Here is a 17,873-nt window from a genome sequence, read left to right on the forward strand (position 1 = left end):
ACAATTATACAGCCAAATCAGTGGATGGGGATAATTGGGAGGCCATGATAGTATGGGCCGATTGAGGGACTTTGGCCAGGACACCGGCGTTACACCCCTACTCTTTACGAGAAGTGCCATGGAATTTTTAATGACCACAGAGAGGCAGGACCTCGGTTTAACATCTCATCCGAAATACGTATTTTAGTTATACATAGCACTTACAATTGAATATAGCACCTTAACCGGTTACAGGTCTTTAATGATTCTAAATAGTGGATTAAATGGTTCTATTTAGCGCTATGTTGTTGTTGTTGTTTTCTGTTGTTTTTAGAGTGTAACAGATGTATACTGTACATTTACAGTATTTTTCAGTATTTTTGCTTAAAAACCAAAGTACCTAGTGTTAAGCAACTGATTTACAATTGATTTAGGCATTCTGCTTGTAGTGTAAATCTGAGATGAAGTCATTTTAAAGTTCTGATTTGAAGTAATCCCCCTGCAGTTTGCTTTCACCAAGCATACAGTGTGTGTTGCACACATTTGTGTACTTGACTGTCCTCTGGTATGCTTCCAACAGAAGTGATATAAACATCCATCATCTCCTCTCCCCCGGTGTAAAGCAGTAGGACGAGGGTGAACACATAGGCTAATCAGATTACCAACCACCCACAGACTACAGCAGTGTAAAAACACCACCCGGACGCTTTAGCGCTTTCCCCACCGAAAACTTGAGCGAAGAAGTTACACGTGCTTTTAGCGAGTGCTGAGAAAGCCTGTGTGGAGTCTCAGTGTGACATTCAGTCGCAGGGAAAGCAAGAGAAAAGGCTCATTAAACTTCCAGCTGGTTTCATCAGGCAGATCCTCTGAAGCCGTCGGGTGACAGGGGTGCAGGAGCTCCTATAGATCTGACTTCTAATTATGGCCACATCCAAGCTGGAAGGGAGACTTTTTGGGAGAGACTTTAAAAAGAGATAGTTCAACTGCACATGAAAGTAGTATTTACTTCTGCCTATCCAAATCTGATTACTGTGCTTCTTCTCTGTAACATAAAAGGTGATTTATATGGTTATTTTGTGCATGTGTGTGTCTGTCAGGAATTTCTAAAGCATTGTTTTCTTTGTAAGGAAAATAAAGAGCCTCAAAACTTGAAAACTGTCAAAAGAAAATCGTCATAAACATGGTTTTTAGTGTGTTTTGATTAATAGAAACTTCAATCATGTGTAAACAAACTAAATGTCTTCTTAAGTGTCACTTTTGATAAATGTAATTTGTCCTTGATGAACAACAGGTTTGTCAAAAAACTATTATTCGCCAGACTTTAAATTCATCAGCAGATTTAAAAAAAGTATTTTTTTTAAAGATTTTATACAACTTAAATTTTAAATTCAAACCAATTTGCATTTGTGCAAATTAATCAACATTTCTGAGTGATAAGAATATTTATCACAACAATATTGTTTTTGATGTTTTAGATCTCATTTGATTTTCATTACATTTAATTAAAATATAAGTACATTTTTTAAATTTGTATTTAATTCATGTTTATTCATAAAGCAATTTTACAATGTAGATTGTATCAAAACAGCTTAACATAGAGGTTCTAGTAAATTGAAACTGTGTCGGTCCAGTTTTCAGAGATGAAGTTCACTTTAGTCTAGTTCATTGTGGTTTAAAGTCCAGACGCTGAAGGGCAAGTCCATTGATGCACAGCTCCACAAGTCCCAAACCAAGCAAGCAAGTGGCAAGAAACAAAACTTCACCAATTGACGAAAGTGAAGAAAAAAAACTCAAGAGAAACCAGGCTCAGTTAGGCACGACCAGTTCTCCTCTGGCCAAACTTCCTATGCAGAGCTGCAGTCTAGGTGCCGGAGGCTGGAGAACACTGGAAATCAATCGGGGAGAATTGCAGGTGTGAGTAGGTCACCAGTGGGTGTACAGGCTGGCCCACAAGATCAATGCGAAGGCTCATCTGTCACTGGGGTCTTTCAGGAATTAGTTTCATGCACTCCACTAAAGATTATAAAATTCCCAAGAAGTGTTACTCATATAGTTTTGATTGGGAAAAATGTAATGGCCAATATGGCGAATGAAGCCCCGCTTACAAGTACAGTAGCCAATCATCGATCGCTATAGATTGACGATTCTCTATGGGAACAGATGTGTGATTTTTAGGACAGTTCAGTGGTCAACAAACACACTGGAATCTAAGCGAATACTTGCTTCACAGACATAAGAAATATATCCAGATAGAGCTTGAAATCTGTGCTTTAAACTGACCAAGAGCACTTAAAACAAAAGTTTTTTGAGTTTGTAATCTGTATGAAACAAAGGCAAAGTACAGTCCATCTAGTCAAATGCACAGCAGCAGATTCACCATCATGACCAAGTTGTGGATTATTTCAAAAGAGCAGACAATCATTATCCTGAGGATGATAATGTAAAACACTGTTGTAAATAAGGTCGGTGTCTTGACCTCATTCCCTTTAATTACGTATGCACATGGGCAACCTCAAAATATGCAGAATCAAATATTTTGTTTTATTTAGATGTTTAGAAATGAAACTTAGAAAAACAGATGTTGTTTAATTTTATTGTTCTAAATTTATTCTAAATATGTAATTTAATCATAAGCTTGGCTAGCAGTTTAAAAAAAATGTGATGTTTCTCCATTCAAACAGAATGCCTGAGCATACTGCCTGAGAAGTGTTTCAAAGATGGCCGCTGAGTGAAATTACTTGCCTTAAATGGACTTTGACTCCTCCATGACCATGACTGCCATAGCATCTGCTCTGGATACGGCCTGGTCCAGGATTATGGATACCTTGGCATCATTTCTTCACAGGTCTTGGATCACATCAATGGCGCTGCATATTCTCTAGAGGCCTCAGAATGAGTCTCCCCAGGTGGAAATAGTGAATAGAGAATTTAAGAAAAAATTGCGACATATTATAATTTTTATGGGTAACACTTTAGTTTAAGTAACAACTGTCACTATAGTTGGGTTTTGACTATTGTATTGTTAAGTTATTAGTGGTTTATTAGTACATATTCTGCGTGATTTTATTCTACATCCCAAATCAACTAAACATAAACACTTAAAAACAATTAACAGGAAGCAAATTAGGAGTTCAATGAGGTAAAAATCATAGTTAATGCATATTAATAGCTAGATTTATCTTAAATTGAGAGTGACCTATATATGTGTATTTATTTCTAATTAGCAAGAAATGTTATCAGTCCTGTGCGACATGGTGGCTCAGTGGTTAGCACTGTCACCTCACAGCAAGAAGGTCACAGGTTCGAGTCCCGGCTGGGTCAGTTGGCATTTGTGTGTGGAGTTTGCATGTTCTCCACATGTTCGTGTTGGGTTTCTTCTGAGTGTTTCCCAGTACTGGGTTGCAGCTGGAAGGACATCCGCTGTGTAAAACATTCCGCTGTGGCGACCCCTGATAAATAAAAGGACTAAGCCGAAGGAAAATGAATGGATGTTATCAGTCCTTTAGAACAAATACTCAAACTTTTTCTTTTTAAAAAAAGTGGCCTCTTAATTTGTTGTTTTGTGTAAGTTATAACAAAATTTAAGTTTATTTTTTCTTGTGCATTAAAGAAAAAAATAGCATTTGCTATATTTACCTATTTTTTATAAGTCGATTTGAAAATTTCAAGTCAAGAACAATTTGTTTCAAAAATTTGAAGGATGTCTTTGCATTGACTGGAAGAGGAAGTAAAATTGGTTTGAAGTGATGTGGGGGTGAGTATGTCAGAAATGTCATCTTTTAGGTGAGCTGTTCTTTTAAAGTGCAGATGAATGTTTAGTGTGAGAGCACATGGTGAATTGTACTGACAGACCCTGAGGTATGGAGGACATGCCACATTTGTCCCTCGATGAGGAGAGAGTGTAAAGAGGGAAGAAGAAGAAGCACAAAGCACATGCTTCAGTATATGTGGCAAGTAAAAAAAAAAAGACTGTAGATTGTCAGTGTGGAGCTCATTATCAGGTAATCTAATAATTACAGTGTATTACATCATTGAAAGAAGAGTTTTATAACGTGTGTTCATATTCACCGGTGTTAGAATATGACAAAACAGCACTGAATATAGTCAAACACATTTCAAAAGGTGATTAGGTGCTCTACGCTCTGGAAAATGGTGTAGGAGCAATTATCACCAAGAAATATTATTCTATTATATTCTATAAACACAAATAATCAGCAAGAAACAGGTTAAAGTAGATTTTACAAAGTAGAAAGAAAGTACTACTTTCTTGTAAACCGACTAGCTAATCTTTTTTTAATATTGAAAGAAAGAAAGAAAGAAAGAAAGAAAGAAAGAAAGAAAGAAAGAAAGAAAGGATGAACGGATGTATAGATATAGTTAGAAGGTAATGAATGAATGAAAGTACAAACAAAAGAAAGAAAAGTTGATGGATGGTTATAAACAAATAAATAAATGAAAGAACAAACAATATAAAAATAGGAAGGAGGATGGATGGATGGCTTAGAAAGGAAGGAAGGAAGGAAGGAAGGAAGGAAGGAAGGAAGGAAGGAAGGAAGGAAGGAAGGAAGGAAGGAGTGATGGATGGATGGATGGATGGATGGATGGATGGATGGATGGATGGATGAATGGATGGATGGATGGATGGATGGATGGATGGATGGATGGATGGATGGATGGATGGATGAATGGATGGATGGATGGATGGATGGATGGATGGATGGATGGATGGATGGATGAATGGATGCTTATATGTAGAAAGAAAGGAATAGACCAAAGAAAAAAAGTGGGTTGATGAATGAAAAAAAGAATAAAAAAAAAGAAAAAGGATGGATGGATGGATGGATGGATGGATGGATGGATGGATGGATGGATGGATGGATGGATGGATGACAGATTGTATATGAATGTAACTGTGAAGTATAAAAGTACTGAGTAATGGTGACCCTAAAATTCTTTTCTTTCTACAGTTTTATATTTTAAAAGATTTCTAAATCTGTTGTGATGTTATATAAACAGGTGTATTCTGCCAGTGGCCTGTAGGTGGTGCTAGCATGATTATCAAATTACATTCTGGAGAAAGGTCAAAAGAATTAAAAGCACCAAATATCGCTGCCGATTGTAATCTTATCTTTCCTGCAGGTATGTAAAATCGGTTTTATTGACCAATGCTCATGGATACTGTAACTCAAGAGGTTCATAAATGTCTGAGATTATGTTTGTATGGTAACAACGAATGCTGAGCTGCAATTCAGTTGATACAGTTCCCAGTTGATTGAAAGCTTATTAAAAATGTGATGTATTTGTAAAAGATGTTAATGAATAATATCAGATATTAAAAACGTGTCATCTTGAGCTATATAAGGTGTTATATTGAAGTTACCCACACCATGTCTAAAAACACTTATGTTGGATTCCTATATTTTTTACGATAGCCAAAATACATGTATAGGTCAAAATTATAAATTTTAAAAATGCCAAAAAATCATTTAGTATGGAATTTTTTACCTTTGACAGTAAACATTTCAAAATTAATTTCTGAGTAGTGATATCCAATTTTAAGAAACTTGGACAATTTTAAAGGCGAATTGCTTAATATTTAGATTTTTAAACCTCGGATTACAGATTTTGAAGTTATTGTATTTGTAATAGTATAAAAAAAAATGGTTTTGAGGTCCAGGGTCACAAATGGTAATGCTGTGACTTGAATTATGAAACCACTACCTGTAAATATTGTTTATATAAACAATTTCGTGCAAATGCCAAAATAGCAAAACCGTTTCTGCGTTTTTTGTGTTGGCTTGTATTTCACAGTGCTTTAAAAATACTCTAAAAATGTCTCTGTCAGTGTTTCCAAACAATTATATTTGATTCACCAAAGTCACAAAAGTGGCAATTTCACATCTGTCACATCCACAACAGAGACATATCACATCCATAACAAAGCCTTTTTATCATAAATACAAAAATATTTAATAAAATAAAATCAGTCGTGTTTGTTCTATGATCTAACTCTTATCCTTTTGATTAGCATCATTTCTTTTGGGTTGTGCAGTTTAATTTACAGAATTCCTACAAAGTATCGTGAATAATGTAAACTTGCAGACTCTTTTTTCACATCCATAATGCATGTTTATTTTCCAACTTAAAATATTAAAAATGTTTACCGATTTATAGTTTTCTGCTCCCACAACTTTTCTGCTCCCACAACTCTGTGGTAAGTTGTTTTGAAAAATAGAAAGAGATGTTTCAATATAATGATAACATTTCTTCTGTCAATTTATGTTTTGAGATTTTACTGCAAATGTCACATCCATAACGCTAAAATTGCTCATATTTGATTTCAAAACTTTTTAAAAGATAAATTCATTAAACAAAGCACTAATAACACTGCCAATGTTAACCTCTGTGTATCTCATCCTTTTCTACAGGTACTAGATCTCATCCTTCTCTGTTTATGACCAATGATGGATGGACGGATGGATGGATGGATATACAGATAGACACTTCCAGGTAAAGTAAAGATTAAAGAGTTACATGGAGGTACAGATGAATGGATGGATGAAATTACTGAGCATTGTCGAATATCAACAACAAAATAGTTTAATGCGATGCTTGACCTGCAGGATGAAATTTATTTTGTATAAAGCACTTGATAGTTTCTGTCCTCTGCTGTCCTGCTGACTGAAGCTCAGAGGTCGAGCGCTCAAGCAAACGGTGTCACTGAACCTCCTCTGGCCTGTAAAGGAAGCTCTTCCCTCAAAAAGATGCATTGCTTTTTCCTCTCAGCTCTTCTTTCTCAGTCTGCTCTCATTTACACTCGCGGTGTTGCCATTCGTCTTACTGAGCCACTGAATTCAGCAGCTTTAATTAAAGCACACTAGACGATTCGAGCGTGACGTTAAGGAATAAGCATGCCTCCGTGTCATTATTTACAGGCAGATTGAAATCATATGTTACAAGCATTTTGGTCTTTCATTTGCAAGGATTTCACGGATGCGAAGGAACACTGGGCTTCTTTTTTGCTGTTATGCAACTGTATTTTTTCATCTGACCCAACCCTCTCAGAGGAAAATACAATATCAAACTTCAAGAAGACCAGTTTTCATTGCAACGTCTCCGAATGCAAAAGCACATCAGACGAACAGATCTCATTGGTTTCTCTGGAGACTCGTATCAAATTGATCATTTCATATTTTACATCTGCAAAACAGTATTCTGCATTCAGCTGCTGGACTCTCACAAACATCACTGGCTGTTAATGTGAGCTGAGAGAAAGACACTGCCCCCTAGTGTCAGACCATTAAAGTTAGCATTAAAAAGGGGGTAAGGAAAATCTTCATATCAGATTAAACATAAAAAATAAGTATCAATCTATCTATAAAATATAAGTGTGCTGTACATTACACTTTCAGAAATAAAGGTACAAAGCTGTCACTGTGGTGGTACCTTTTTAAAAGGTACTAATATTGTATAGACCTTTTAGCTAATAATATGTTCTTTGGGCCCTTCATTGTATGTTCCTTGAATGTACAATATGGACCCTTTGGGTACTAATATGTTCTTTTAAGGCATCATTATGAATCCCTTTTTGTACTAATAGGTGTGCCTTTTAAAGGGTACCACTCCAAGTGACAGCTTTTGTACCTTTATGCTAGGGCTGCATGATACTGGAAAAAAAAAAGACATTGCAATATTTTTATTCACTGCGATATATCTTGCGATATAAATGCAATTATTGCAGAGGACTTTAATAGCTTGTAAAGAATCTATAATTTTAGATTGCTTGGGATGATTCTGTAGGGGAGCATATCCTCATTAAATATAAATAAAAATGACAAGATAAGTTACAAACAGATAAAAGATACAAATGAACAATGATTTATGATTTTCGGGAGCCAAACAGTATTTAGAAGCAGAAATTAAATAATCATTGTATAATAATAAAAATAATAACACTGTATTGGGCGTTACAGGGGCGCAGTGGGTAGCACAATCACCTCACAGCAAGAAGGTCACTGGGTTTGAGCCTCGGCTGGGTCAGTTGACATTTCTGTGTGGAGTTTGCATGTTCTTCCTGTGTTTTCATGGGTTTCCTCTGGGTGCTCTGGTTTCCCCCACAGTCCAAAGACATGCTGTCTTGATGAATTGAATGTGTATGTGTGTAAACCCAGTGTTGGGTTGCAGCTGGAAGGCCATCAGCTTGGTAAAACATATGCTGGATAAGTTGGCGGTTCATTCCACTGTGGCGACCCCTGTTTAATAAAGGGACTAAGCTAAAAAGAAAATGAATGAATGAATAACACTGTATTGTTTTAATTGAGTTTTTAATAACATAATGTGCTTCTAATCTTTAAGCTACAAATGTTTAATTTATTATGCCCAAAATTGCTTACATTTTCTTCAAATGATTACAGTCAGGTAAAAATACTTGCAAATAATAAACTTTCACATTTTTTTATGATGTTTCAGATGTTAAAATCTGAAATTAATACTCTATCAACTATAATCTCAACTACATTGCAGATCTCTGCGATGTGACTGTTGCAGACTCACACATTGCGATATCGATGCTGGAACAATATATTGCGCAGCCCTACTTTACACATATTTTTGTAAAATCTTTGTCCACTGGTGCTAAAAATTCTCTCTGGACAGATGGATTACACTTTTTATATAACAATGGACCAATCATAGATAGATTAGATTTTTTTTTAAATGCTCGTATTCAAATTGGGTACTTATTATATTTTTTTATAATATTATATTATTATAATATTTAATTACTACATAACAACATATACTATGAGGTTGTTAAATATTTGATTCTGAAATTATGAAACACATCAATTTTATTTATGTTTCTGTCAATAATGTAGCCTTCAAATGCTGTTTCATACAATGGTAACCTTTAAATAATATTTGACAAATATTGACTTGATGTCCCTCTGAGATTGAAGGTTGTTTTTGAGTTGGGTCAGAAGTAATCTAAAAGTAGTCAGAATACATTACCCAAAATGAGCAATCTATATTTATTTTACTAGTTATATTTTTCATCATAGATTTATATATGGTTAGATTGACAAATGAACTGACAGTCATACTGATCACACAGACAGACGGACTGATGGACTGATTGATTGGTTGATTGATTGATTGATTGATTGAAGGCAACATCTGATCAAGCACAGGACATTAACATGACGTCAGATTGTCATTGTACCCCAACGTCGTGGGACGTTGCATTTTGATGGTAAATGAAAATTGGGTTGATATCAGAAACCAAAGTCAGGCCGACGTCAAAGTGCAACGTCGGACAGTTATTGCATTTTGGTTACTTTTCAACGCAACCTAAAAATAACAAAACATCAACGTCTAATGATGTTACAGCTTGAGTGGATGTTACCAATATGATGTTTCTCAGATGTCAAACAGATTCTGGTTGCCTTATCTGACGAATAAATGTCAGTATTTAACGTCAATATGATGTCAGTTTAAGATGTTGGCTCGACATTGGATTTTGGTCACTTCCCAACACCATCTAAAATCAACCACATATCAACATCATTTCACGACATTATTGAACGTCAAAATAACATTGTCCTTAGATGCTGGTGAACTAAATTTAATCTGATATTAACGTCTTATGATGTTGTGTGTCTACTGGGTTGCTGCACAGCTTTTTTAAGTACTTCACTTGACTTGATTTAAGTTGAGTCGACTCAAAAAGCTCTGCTGTGAGGTTGCCTTACATTTTTAAGTTAAGTACAGTTCACTTAAAGTACATTTTTAAGAGTCAACTTTTTTCATAAATGCAACATAAAAGTTCCTTAAGCAATGTTTACTCTTTTTTGTTTACATTGATCTGCAAGTCATTTTATAAAAGCTTTGAACTATATCACATCCCCACCATAAATGGCCTCTATGGGGAAACAGCTGATTGTCTGTGAATGACATGAACATTATTTAGTAATGGATAGTTACTGCTTTTATTGTTTTACAGTTGCTATCCGTTGATTCAATGAACACACATGCTTTGCAGTCAAGTTAATAATGAGTTCAATTAAAGCTCTCCAAACTGCAGCATTACTCAGCAAACCACACATCGGTCCGTTTCAGCAGGCGTCCGTCTTCGTGGAGAGAGTGACAGACAGCAGTGGATGACTGAGGCGCTGTGACATCTTCATTCTCAGGCAGGTCGGGATCCCAATCAGCTTCAAGCCGCAGGTCCCTTCGCACAGTTAATTAAATCAGTCTGCAAGAGAACGAGCCCCTCCAGTCCAAACCAACGCCAATGTCTGTACCGCCAACTGTAATTATTACTGTTCCATTACAGTCAAGCAGATTTCATGAACATTTCTCCAGCTAGCAATCAAAGATTTCCTGGAAGAGGCGTTCGAGTGGAAAAACATGATACGTGAAATGACAGGAGAGGTTTTGTTGTTTTTTACCAAGGAAAGAGCCTGACGAATTCACTAAATCAGGGGGTTTCTTCTGTTGTCGACCCAAAGACCCCCATCCTGACTACCTGGTTAAGGATAGGAAATAAGTAAAAATATAATTCTTGTTACAGCTTCATGATGCATTTCTTGAAGAACGGAACCTAAGTAGCTATATTGTGCAGATGCTAAAAACATTAGAATGTTATAATAAGTTAGTGCATAATAATGCATAGAAGTAAATCTAATTAAATAATATTGTGAATAATTATGCTTGTCATATTTACAACTTTAATATTATATCCACTCACTGGCCCCTTGATTAGGTTCACCTGTTCAACTAACAAGTTAACCATTTTCTCCAGGATTTCACAAAAAGAAGAATAATTGCCACTAAAATGAGTTTGTGGTGAGTATTTTGGGACTGAAAATGCATAAATCTGAAAATGGGTTACAAAGTTTAAGTTTTCGTAAATGGCGACATTATTGTGTCCTTGTAAACTCTCAAAAATCTTTAAAATGATGACGTAGATTAGATTAAAGGCAAACATAAAACAGTGGCATGGTAGTGTTGAAGCTCAAATGTTTGCTAATGCTTTATCAACTAAGTGTGGATTTACTTCAAATCCAATTCAAACAATGGAGATTCATAATACACATGGCAAATTCTGCATATACACCTACGCCAAGTTGTCGAAGACTAGGCCCACACTGAATCTGTGCGTGCGAGTTCCGCAGATTTTTAGCCCAATATTGAGTCTATTTATTTACTTGTGTTAATGTGTGTAAACTGAATGTATTCAGTTTTTCAATTTATTTCAGTAAAATGATTAATTTATATAAAAAGGTTCATATGATTTATTATCTAATACAATTTGTAAAGTAATATTTTTTGTCTTATGGTTGATATAATATATGAGAGATTTGCTTTATTTACCATTTGAGTGGATCTAATTGGATTTGCATTATAAACATTAAATAAAAGTTAAAAAATGTATTTTTTTATTTCATATATTAAGTTTTTAGTAATGATACTCTTGAAAAAAAATTCTGCATAAATCTGCAGATTTTTTACAAAACTCTGCAAAAAAATTGCGAAAAATGTCTGCAAATTCTGTCTGGCCCTACCAATGACATATCATTTACTTACAGGTATTTGTTTACTAACAAAGTGAAAGCTCTTTGGCATACATAACACAACAATTTTGGACATTTTCGGGAATGTGTAAACGTAGATCAATTTGACAATGTTGTGTAAAAGTTGTCTAAAAGCATTGTGAATATCTTGCTAAATATCTGCTTTTGTCTCAACAGAAAATAAGAGTTGAATTACACTTAAATTCCTTGAGGATGAGCTATTCTTTTAACTCCGCATCCAGTCACAGAATTTAAATGTATGAACCTTCTAAAGGATAGCAAGGACAACAGCCGAATAACATTTATATATATATATATATATATATATATATATATATATATATATATATATATATATATATATATATATATATATATATATATATATATCTCAAATGGTGGCCAGGTCACTACATGATGCTGATGGAGGAAAACATTTCCTGACTCGCTCCTCCAAAACACCCCAAAGTGACTCGATAATATTTAGTTCTTGTGATTGTGCAGACCATGGAAGATGTTCAACTTCACATTCAAGTTCATCAAGTTACCAGTCTTTCTGTGTGTATTGGTGGAATTATCATCCTGATACACGGCACCACATTCAGGATGTTGGAACTATTGGGTGCACATGGTCCTCCAGAATGATTCAGTGGGCCTGGGCAGTATTGGGCCTAGGGAATGTGTAAACGTGGATCATTTTGAGAATATTGTGTAGGCTTTAAACTTTTTTAAAATGCATGTGGATAACTTTTCAGGTTTTAGCTTGTAAACACCTAAAACACCACCTCATGATGACTTTCATAATTTTGTGATGCTAATTCAAGCAAGCCCAAATCATCTCAAACTGGTTTCTTGAACCCGACAATGAGTTTACTAAACTCCAATAGCCTCACATTCAACAGATCTCAATCTGATAGAGCACTTTTAGGATGTGCTGGAAATGGAGATTTAAAGCACAAAGAATTAAGGCATTTCTGAATGCAAAAAGAGTCCATCACAGTACTAGTAAGATGTACCTAAATTGGCCAGTGAGTGTATATTTACAGACAGAGTTCAAGTAATTGACTATTAATTACTTAGCAAGATTGAGAAATAATAGCGCCATATTACATTCGCTTCCCCTTCAATCTGAAATTGTCATAAATTGAGAACATGGCATCTGAATTTTCAGCTAGATCAGAGGGAGAGTGTGTGGCCTGTGTTTCACTCGTGTCAGGACTGTAGAAGAAGTCCTGCTCGGCTAGGTGATTTGCCCCATCGTGAGCTCTCTGATTAGCCATCATGAGCTCCTCTGGTTCATCGTACACACCACTGACATCCCACTCAGCGTCGTCCTGGACATCCTGTGGATCTGCATAAATGGCTTCTTCACTGGTGGTCTGCAATGCGTCATTAATTGCTAATTGCTGGATGGAGTCACCCAAAAAATCGATGCAATCTTCAGATATCTCTGTCTCTTCATAGCCATCCCAAGAAATTGGTAAATCAGGCAAAACATCGGGGTCGCTTTTAAAAGCATCTGTTAGAAACGCAGACTGCTGGAGAGCTGTTCTCAAGTTTTGCCAGTGCATTTGAGAGTTGGTCGGGGAAGTGGTTTTTTGCTGAGTTTTTGACACTCTGGCGTAGACTGGTTCCTGATTCTCAGGGTTGAAGTTGTCGCTTATCTCTTGACTTTCGATCTGTGGCTCTATTGAGTTCAAAGAAAAGCTCCTTCTAGCTGGGTTGAGCATTTTTGATGGTTTCTGCGTCTTGCCCTCAAGTAAAAAGTCATACGGTTGACTTCCTATGGTGTCGTTGTATGTTCCAGCCGTGGTTTCTTGAGCTCTAGTTTGTTCTGCTTGGTCAAGGCTGATAGGTTTCGTTTCGGATGGTCTGGGTAGATTCTGGATGGCTGCACTGACAGCATTGAACAGTCTTTCACCCTGATGGGTTGCAAACTCGAAATTCCCTTCTCCGGACTCACATCTGCGGCCAGCCTCAAAGGAGAAAGACAGCTGAGGGAAAGAAAAGAGAAGTAAAAGTTATGAAATCTATTTTCAGACCTGAGATGTTTGTCCACAATCGTTTAAGCGATGATAAAAGACAGGCTGTTTATTTCCCACGAGTAAAAGCATGCAAATTAAATTCACTATGTTTAGGAAATCTCACATCTGCACAATGTCAAAATTAATCCTCTTTTGAAATTAAAAAGGGAGATAGATTGCATAATTACATAAGTCGGTGAAAATATTGTTTTTAAAAAAGGTTTCATTTAATAGTGTAACTAAATAAAAAGAAAATTTGTCACACCTTAATTGCACAAAAATATACAGTTGAAGTCAGAATTATTAGCCCCCTTTGAATTTTCTTTTTTAAATATTTTCTAAATTATGTTTAACAGAGCAAGGAAATTTTCACAGTATGTCTGATAATATTTTTTCTTCTGGCAAAAGTCTTATTTGTTTTATTTCGGCTAGAGTAAAAAGCAGTTTTTAATTTTTTTAAATCCATTTTAAGGACAAAATTATAAGCTTGTTTAAGCTATTTTTTTCGATAGTCTATAACCATTGTTATACAATAACTTCACTAATTACCCTAACCTACATAGTTAACCTAGTTAAGCTTTTAAATGTCAATTTAAGCTGTATAGATGTGTCTAAAAAAATGTCTAGTTAAATATTATTTACTGTCATCATGGCAAAGATAAAAGAAATCAGTTATTAGAAATGAGTTATTAAAACTATTATGTTTAGAAATGTGTTGAACAAATCTTCTTTCTGTTAAGCAGAAATTGGGGAAAAAATAAACAGGGGGACTAATAAATCAGGGGAGCTTGTAATTCTAACTTCAACTGTATATCCAAAGTACAATAATGCTTAATATATTAATTTAAATATGCTGCTTGTCTTTTTAAGAAACTTTTTCTAGTGTTTCTACAAGTTATGTAACCATGATTCATATTTCATAAAACAGCTGCTGCCTATTCTTGTGGAAACTCAATCTTTTTTTTTTTTTTTTTGATTAAAAAGAACAGGTTTCTTTGAAAATCTCTAATTCACCCTTGCTTAATTAAAGAATAACTTTTTAATGTAATGTTTATTTAATTTTCTTTTGTGAAACTATATATTACTATATATTACTATATATACTATATACCTCAATTTTATCTGCTTGTTAAGTCGTGACGTATGAAATACTGTTTCCAGGTCCAAGCTGCTTTTTTTTTTTTAATTGAGAAAATATTCATTTATCATCACTTTTTAGTCATATCACACATTAAAGTGAATTTAATATAAAATCATGGTGTATACAACAGTCTCTCGACTTGCTGCATCACAGACAACAATATTTTAACAATTTTTTTTTTTTAAATGAACTTTATGGCCATCGGATATTAGGCATGGATCACTTTGTAAACATTTATTTTTACCATTTGTTGTCTCTTCCCATACAGTTTGATAGAGCGCTCGGACCTGGTAGCCGCTTCGCATGAAGTCACACTTAACAAGCAGATAAAACACATTCATTTGAATGCCATTTCAAGAGTTCACTCTTAGCTGATGGTTGATAAAGCATGTTTGGCATGGTGTCCTGGGAAAAGTCCTAATATAGATAATATCACTTTTCTAGTTTTGTATTGATCTTAAATTGTCATGTATATTATTTGTCATTGACCCCAAATGTAAAGTGACCCCAGCTTACCGTATCTTGTCCAAACTTCCTTACATAGCAGTACGGCCATTTAAAAAGCACTTGCTTCGATTTCAGATCCTTCAGGACTATACAGTCCTGTAGAGGAGTGAGGACATATTCACCATACAGACCACACCGAACTGCAGCTTCTGTGCTTACTGCTATGACCAGAACATCTCGAACTGCAATACAAAAGAAAGAAGAAAAGGAATCTATTGTGTTTCGTGAACAGCTTTTTAAACCATCATAGAATGAAATAAAAAAGCCATTTGAAACTTCCTGTCTTTATTTAAAAATTTATTTCACTTAAAGGTTCCTAGTCTTCTATCCTGGAAATCAATGGCTATTGGTTTCAAACCATCTTTTAATTATCTTCTTTTGTGTTCAACAGAAGAATAATCAAAAATTTGGATCCAGTGGATGAGTAAATGGTGAGAACTTTTTATTTTTTATCTCTTTCATTTTAATGGTGATCTGTCTGCTGATTTCAAGTATCATGCAACTAGATGTCAACAAACTGCCATTATCATACTAAGTATTAGTAAAGAATAAGTAGGCTGTTAGATTAGCATCTCTATAATAAGTTGAGCTGCTTGTAAAGTTATATTATAATTTTATTCTAAACAAAAAGTTGTTAGCATATTAATAAAGAGTCTACTAATAACTCTAATGATTCATACTTGTTGCTAAGTTACAGTATAGTTTTCAGAATATCTCATTTTATTATTGACATAATTTATTTTAAATGCCTTTTAGTGTGTGATTGTGGTGTGTTGAAAAAGAATGAAAAAAGTGGGTTAAATATAGTGCATGAGTCATTTGCCCTACTTTAAGAGGACCTTCATGTTGGTTTCATGATGTTTTAATATTTGTTGCTTCTGTTGTTCTTTTTGAAGCTTGCAGTTTTCATATATGTAAAAGCTTAAAAATGAACATCCTGCTAAATATCTAAATTTGTCTCGACAGATAATAGGAGTTGAATTACACTATTTCCTTGAGTATAGAGCTGTTCTTTTAAATCATCCAGTCACAAAATTTAGATGTATGAACTGTCCAAAGGAGAGCAAGAAAAATATAGCTGAATAACACTTATATATAGAATGGTGGCCAGATTACTATGTGATCCTAAAAACATTTTCTGGCTTGCTCCTCTAAAACACCCCAAAGTGACTCGATAATATTTAGATCTTGTGACTGTGCAGACCATGGGAGAAGGTTCAACTTTACATTCACATTCATCGAGCACTCTGTCATGAGTCTGGCTGTGTGGATTGGTGCATTGGTGACTTATCATCTTGATACACGGCACCACATTCAGGATACAATGTTGCAACCATTGGGTATACATGGCCGTACAGAATAGCCGCACAGAATTGGCAGTGATGTGCCCTTCTAGCCAAGTATTGGGCCTAGGGAATACCATGATATTGCAGTCCAAACTAGCACTGATCCAGCCTCATGGTTCAATGCAACAGTTAGTGTGGTACGCTTATTTGGGATTTCTCCATACCTTAACTCTTCTGAATGTGGGTTAGGCAGTGAAGGTGGACTCATCTGAGAACATTACATGTTTCACATTGTCCGTAGCCCAAGATTTTGGCTGTTTTCACCATTTAAAACAACCTTTGGCATTGGCACAAGTGACCAAAGGTTTGGCTATAACAGCCCGGCATTGTATATTCACACTGTGGAGCTCCCAACAAATAATTTTGGCGGAAACAGGAGAGTTGAGAAGCACATTTGAATCTGCAGTAAGTTGGGCAGATGTGGTTTTATGTTCTTTGGATACAATCCAGGTTAGCACCTGGACATCCCTTTTAGACAGCTTCCTCTAGTGTCCACAGTTACTCCTGTGGTATATGGTTCATCCTTCTAGGTAGTATGGTAACATTACCCTAGATATTGTGGCTCTTGATACATCACAAAGACTTGCTGTTTTGGTGAGATGTGCACTACCAATTTGTCCTTTTTTGAAATCTGATATGTCATGCATAATGTTGTGTGCATTGCAATATTTTTAGCAAAACTGTGCAATTACTCTGCTATTTAAACCTTCATACTCCGCTCTTACTGGTGGAATGTGCAATCAATAAAGATTGGCCATCAGGCTGGTCAAAATTTGCCATGAAACCTCAGTTTCAGTTTCATTGTCCAACCCTATACAGTTTATATTTTATATGCATTTTTAAGTCGCTGAAAAGGAGACTTGCACCCAAAGTCAGAAGGGAGCAAAACCTAATGCTTTTACTCTGGAGGCTTTGAAATTCAAAATTAAACGTCCACAGGAGCAGGAAGAAGCCAGAGAAAGCAGTCCTGTCCAAGTCCAGCCTTTGTTCCTCCTGTTGATGTTCAGCGCTGTCATTTTCTGAGCCTCTTCTTCCTCCCTCGCTCCAGGATGAAACAAGCGCTCAGACTGTTGGCTTGTTGCCCTGTTAAGCTTCACCCATGAACGTGAATGTCAAATGTATTTGTTTTTGCTGTTCACTCTTGTTACATGCAGCCGTGCACAGTCTCATGCTATCTGGATCCACCTACATGACTCACTGGACACATGCTGCAGTTAGTGTCAGATTTAACTGGAGGATTCTGGAACAGATGTGTTTTGTTTTGTCGTTGGTGTGTCTTGATATTTTCGTAACACTATTTGAG

The 17,873-nt window shown here is 35.6% G+C and overlaps 1 protein-coding gene across 3 annotated transcripts in view; it reads right to left on the reverse strand.

The window, feature by feature from the left end:
- Positions 1-9,951: 9,951 nt before the first annotated feature.
- Positions 9,952-17,873, reverse strand: part of dok2l (docking protein 2-like) — a 31,257-nt gene continuing 23,335 nt past the window's right edge. For 2 of the 3 annotated variants that reach the window (XM_021472246.3, XM_073914624.1), the window contains 2 exons: positions 15,234-15,406; positions 11,979-13,546 (listed from right to left, as the gene is read on the reverse strand). In XM_021472246.3, coding sequence (XP_021327921.2) covers positions 12,659-13,546; positions 15,234-15,406 — 1,061 coding nt within the window. In that variant the 3' untranslated portion in view covers positions 11,979-12,658. Of the gene's footprint in view, positions 10,505-11,978; positions 13,547-15,233; positions 15,407-17,873 lie in introns of those variants that run through there. The other variant, XM_073914625.1, reaches the window with a different exon arrangement.

This window comes from Danio rerio, chromosome 10 (genome assembly GCF_049306965.1).
Source record: "Danio rerio strain Tuebingen ecotype United States chromosome 10, GRCz12tu, whole genome shotgun sequence".
NCBI lineage: Eukaryota > Metazoa > Chordata > Actinopteri > Cypriniformes > Danionidae > Danio > Danio rerio.